General features: G+C 37.6%; 1 protein-coding gene across 1 annotated transcript; it reads left to right on the top strand.

Annotated features, from left to right (window-relative positions):
* LOC109832251 lies at positions 983 to 2347 on the top strand. Its single transcript, XM_020399677.1, has 2 exons — positions 983 to 1130; positions 1437 to 2347. The coding sequence occupies exons 1-2, from the start codon at positions 1045 to 1047 to the stop codon at positions 2176 to 2178; spliced, it is 828 nt and encodes a 275-aa protein (XP_020255266.1). The 5' UTR covers positions 983 to 1044; the 3' UTR covers positions 2179 to 2347.

Genomic DNA, 3097 nt, shown 5'->3' with positions numbered 1-3097 from the left:
AACCTAGGTTTAAACATCAAATTGTTAGCAATTAAAACTTAAAATGACTAACTTGTGTATATGTTTCTCTGAAATCGAGCGAATATTTTAACGCATTTGATAATCACATTTTGGTAGCTACAGCTCAAACAAATATAAGTATCACTATTTGTACAAACTTTAAAACGTAAGGCTAGATATATTTGAGTTATATCATCACCAGAGGTCCGAGCATCACAATGAAGAATATTAATAATTACATACGAAATTCAAGATAGCCTTGCATCTATAGTCATATTATATATACGCTCCTAAGTAAAGCAGCAAATCCATTTCTAGTTAACTGTTTGGCCCTTGATCTGCATTATATAGGACCTAGTATTTTTTATCGCTAGATGGCTTGTCATCCTAAAAGTAGAAAATACAATCAACTTATTTTTGAAAATAAAAATTACCAAATATGTAGGCAAATTCAAAAGAATGAAACCTATGATGATAATAGTAAACATTAAGAAAATTAGATCAGAAATAGGAGAAAAGGTTAGGAACAAACGGTAACTTATATGTGAATCAAGAGACCAATAGTAAACTGTAGGAAAAACATTTCGACATAAAAATCAAAGGGAAAAATGTGTCCAGGCCCCAAAAGTGGGAACTTCGTGTGAATAGCCCCCCTGTACTTTGCCCCATGTGGAATAGCCCCAAATACGCATAGTATTTGCGACGAGGCCCCGAATTGACTCTTTTCAGAAAAAGCCCAGCGGAAGTTACTATCTTGCCCTCTGATGGGACTGAGCTGGGTTAATGTGCCCCTCACCTTTACAAGTACTCTCCCTCTCTTTCTCTCTCTTCCACCTAGCACCGTCATCAAGAACTCTTCATCTTCCTAATTTCTGTACGAATTTCAACGTTTCTAGGGTTTTCGCCGGAAAAATGTCGTCGTCTACGGAAAAATCCAGTAACGACTACGAGGTCGGGCACCGAGCCGAGTTGGAAAGAAAAGGCGCTTCATCTGCGGGTGGCAGCACGGAGGAAGCTACGGAAGCTACGAAAACCCTAATCGAAATGCAAAAGGAGGCATTACAATGGCGAGACCAGAAAAGGAGGACGACAATGGCTGGTCGTACCAACGAACCCCCCTCAAAAAAACAGTAAGTGTTATGTTATACTGCGAACAGACAATGCAGATTAACCCAATATTGTTAGTTCTAGGCTTATGTTATACTGCGAAGAGACAATGCAGATTAACCCAATATTGTTAGTTCTAGGCTTTGTCCAATGTTAGTTCTAAATTTATACCAACGTTAGATCTAGTTTAAGTCCAATGTTAGTTCTAATATGAGTCCAATGTTAGTTCTATAATATTACGTGTTAGCTCTATTTTGTTCCCGTTAGTGCTAGGTCTAATATTGTTTCATATGTCTTATTGAACGTACAAATTCGAAAATTTTTTGCAGGAAAAAAATTGCTCTAACAGGCTCAGCAGAAACACTAAGGTTAACGGCCAATATCGGGGCTTATTGGGCATTTATGAAGCGCCTTGCCCCGAAGATCCGTCAGTGGCATAGGGATGCATACTGCGGTTCTATATTTCAGCACTACATTTTGTTTGGGGCTCCTGCGGCTGATCGGCCCACCCTTGAGCTGCTGCTGAGCTTTTTCGATAGAGATAATAACACCTTTTGTATACCTGATTCAAAAAGTGGGGGTATGAAAAATGTTAGTTTTGATTTGCAATGGGTCCACAACCATACTTATTTCCCAATTTATGGGGAGGACATAAGGAACAATAGGGACTCAAGAAGCAGAATATGGCTGGAATACTTCGCTAAGCTTTTCATTTCTGAAGAGGGTAAGAAGTTAAAAAAATCAGAAACCAGCCAACGTAAACATCTTGAAGGGCTACTTGAACGGCTTGTTGAATCTACCAAAAAGCGGGATATCGAGGATTTTGCTCTGCTACAAATTTTGTACCAATGCTCTATGATATGGAGTCCCATAGCAGGGGAAGGTATCCCTAGACCCTTACTCAGATACCTGGATAGCATTCAGAGGGTCAATTCTGTTGCATGGGCCCCGTTCTTTTATAATGAAATTATCAGGGGCATTGGAGTTGCTTTGGAGGGAAAGAAGAAGCAAAAGGTCGCATATGTCCCAGGTTGCATGACACTATTGTGTGTAAGTTCCATATTTTACTGATCTTGTTTCATTCTAATTCGTACCTATGCATTGTTAGTTCTAACTTATTCTATGTTAGTTCTATTCTGTAGCGTGTTAGTTCTAATCTGCACAGTGTTAGTTCCGTTCTGTAGAGTGTTAGTTCTAATCTGCAGATTAGAACTCACACGCTACAGACAGATTAGAACTAACACGCTGCAGAATAGAACTAACACTCTACAGAATAGAACTAACACTGTGTTAGTTCTATTCTGTAGAGTGTTAGTTCTAATCTGCACAGTGTTAGTTCTATTCTGTAGAGTGTTAGTTCTAATCTGCACAGTGTTAGTTCTATTCTGTAGAGTGTTAGTTCTAATCTGCACAGTGTTAGTTCTATTCTGTAGAGTGTTAGTTCTAATCTGCACAGTGTTAGTTCTATTCTGTAGAGTGTTAGTTCTAATCTGCACAGTGTTAGTTCTATTCTGTAGAGTGTTAGTTCTAATCTGCACAGTGTTAGTTCTATTCTGTAGAGTGTTAGTTCTAATCTGCACAGTGTTAGTTCTATTCTGTAGAGTGTTAGTTCTAATCTGCACAGTGTTAGTTCTATTCTGTAGAGTGTTAGTTCTAATCTGCACAGTGTTAGTTCTATTCTGTAGAGTGTTAGTTCTAATCTGCACAGTGTTAGTTCTATTCTGTAGAGTGTTAGTTCTAATCTGCACAGTGTTAGTTCTATTCTGCACAGTGTTAGTTCAAGTCTGTAGCGTGTGATGGCTTGTTAGTTCTATTTTATTACACGTTATATCTAATTTATACCACGTTATATCTAATTTATGTTAGTTCTAATTTAAACCACGTTATAAACCTAATTTATACCATGTTATATCTCATTTATACCAAGTTAGTTCTATTTTATAACAAGTTAGTTCTAAAATTTTAACCAAGTTTGTTCTAATTTATACCA

This window comes from Asparagus officinalis, chromosome 3, assembly GCF_001876935.1.
Source record: "Asparagus officinalis chromosome 3, Aspof.V1, whole genome shotgun sequence".
In the NCBI taxonomy this organism is placed as follows: domain Eukaryota; kingdom Viridiplantae; phylum Streptophyta; class Magnoliopsida; order Asparagales; family Asparagaceae; genus Asparagus; species Asparagus officinalis.
This window is presented reverse-complemented; position numbering and strand designations above follow the sequence as displayed.

Excerpts from the sequence above, each read along its gene's own strand:
- LOC109832251 (XM_020399677.1), top strand. The coding sequence starts at position 1,045 with ATGCAAAAGGAGGCATTACAATGGCGAGACCAGAAAAGGAGGACGACA. Across the intron at positions 1,131-1,436 it reads GAACCCCCCTCAAAAAAACA|GAAAAAAATTGCTCTAACAG; the intron begins GTAAGTGTTATG and ends AATTTTTTGCAG.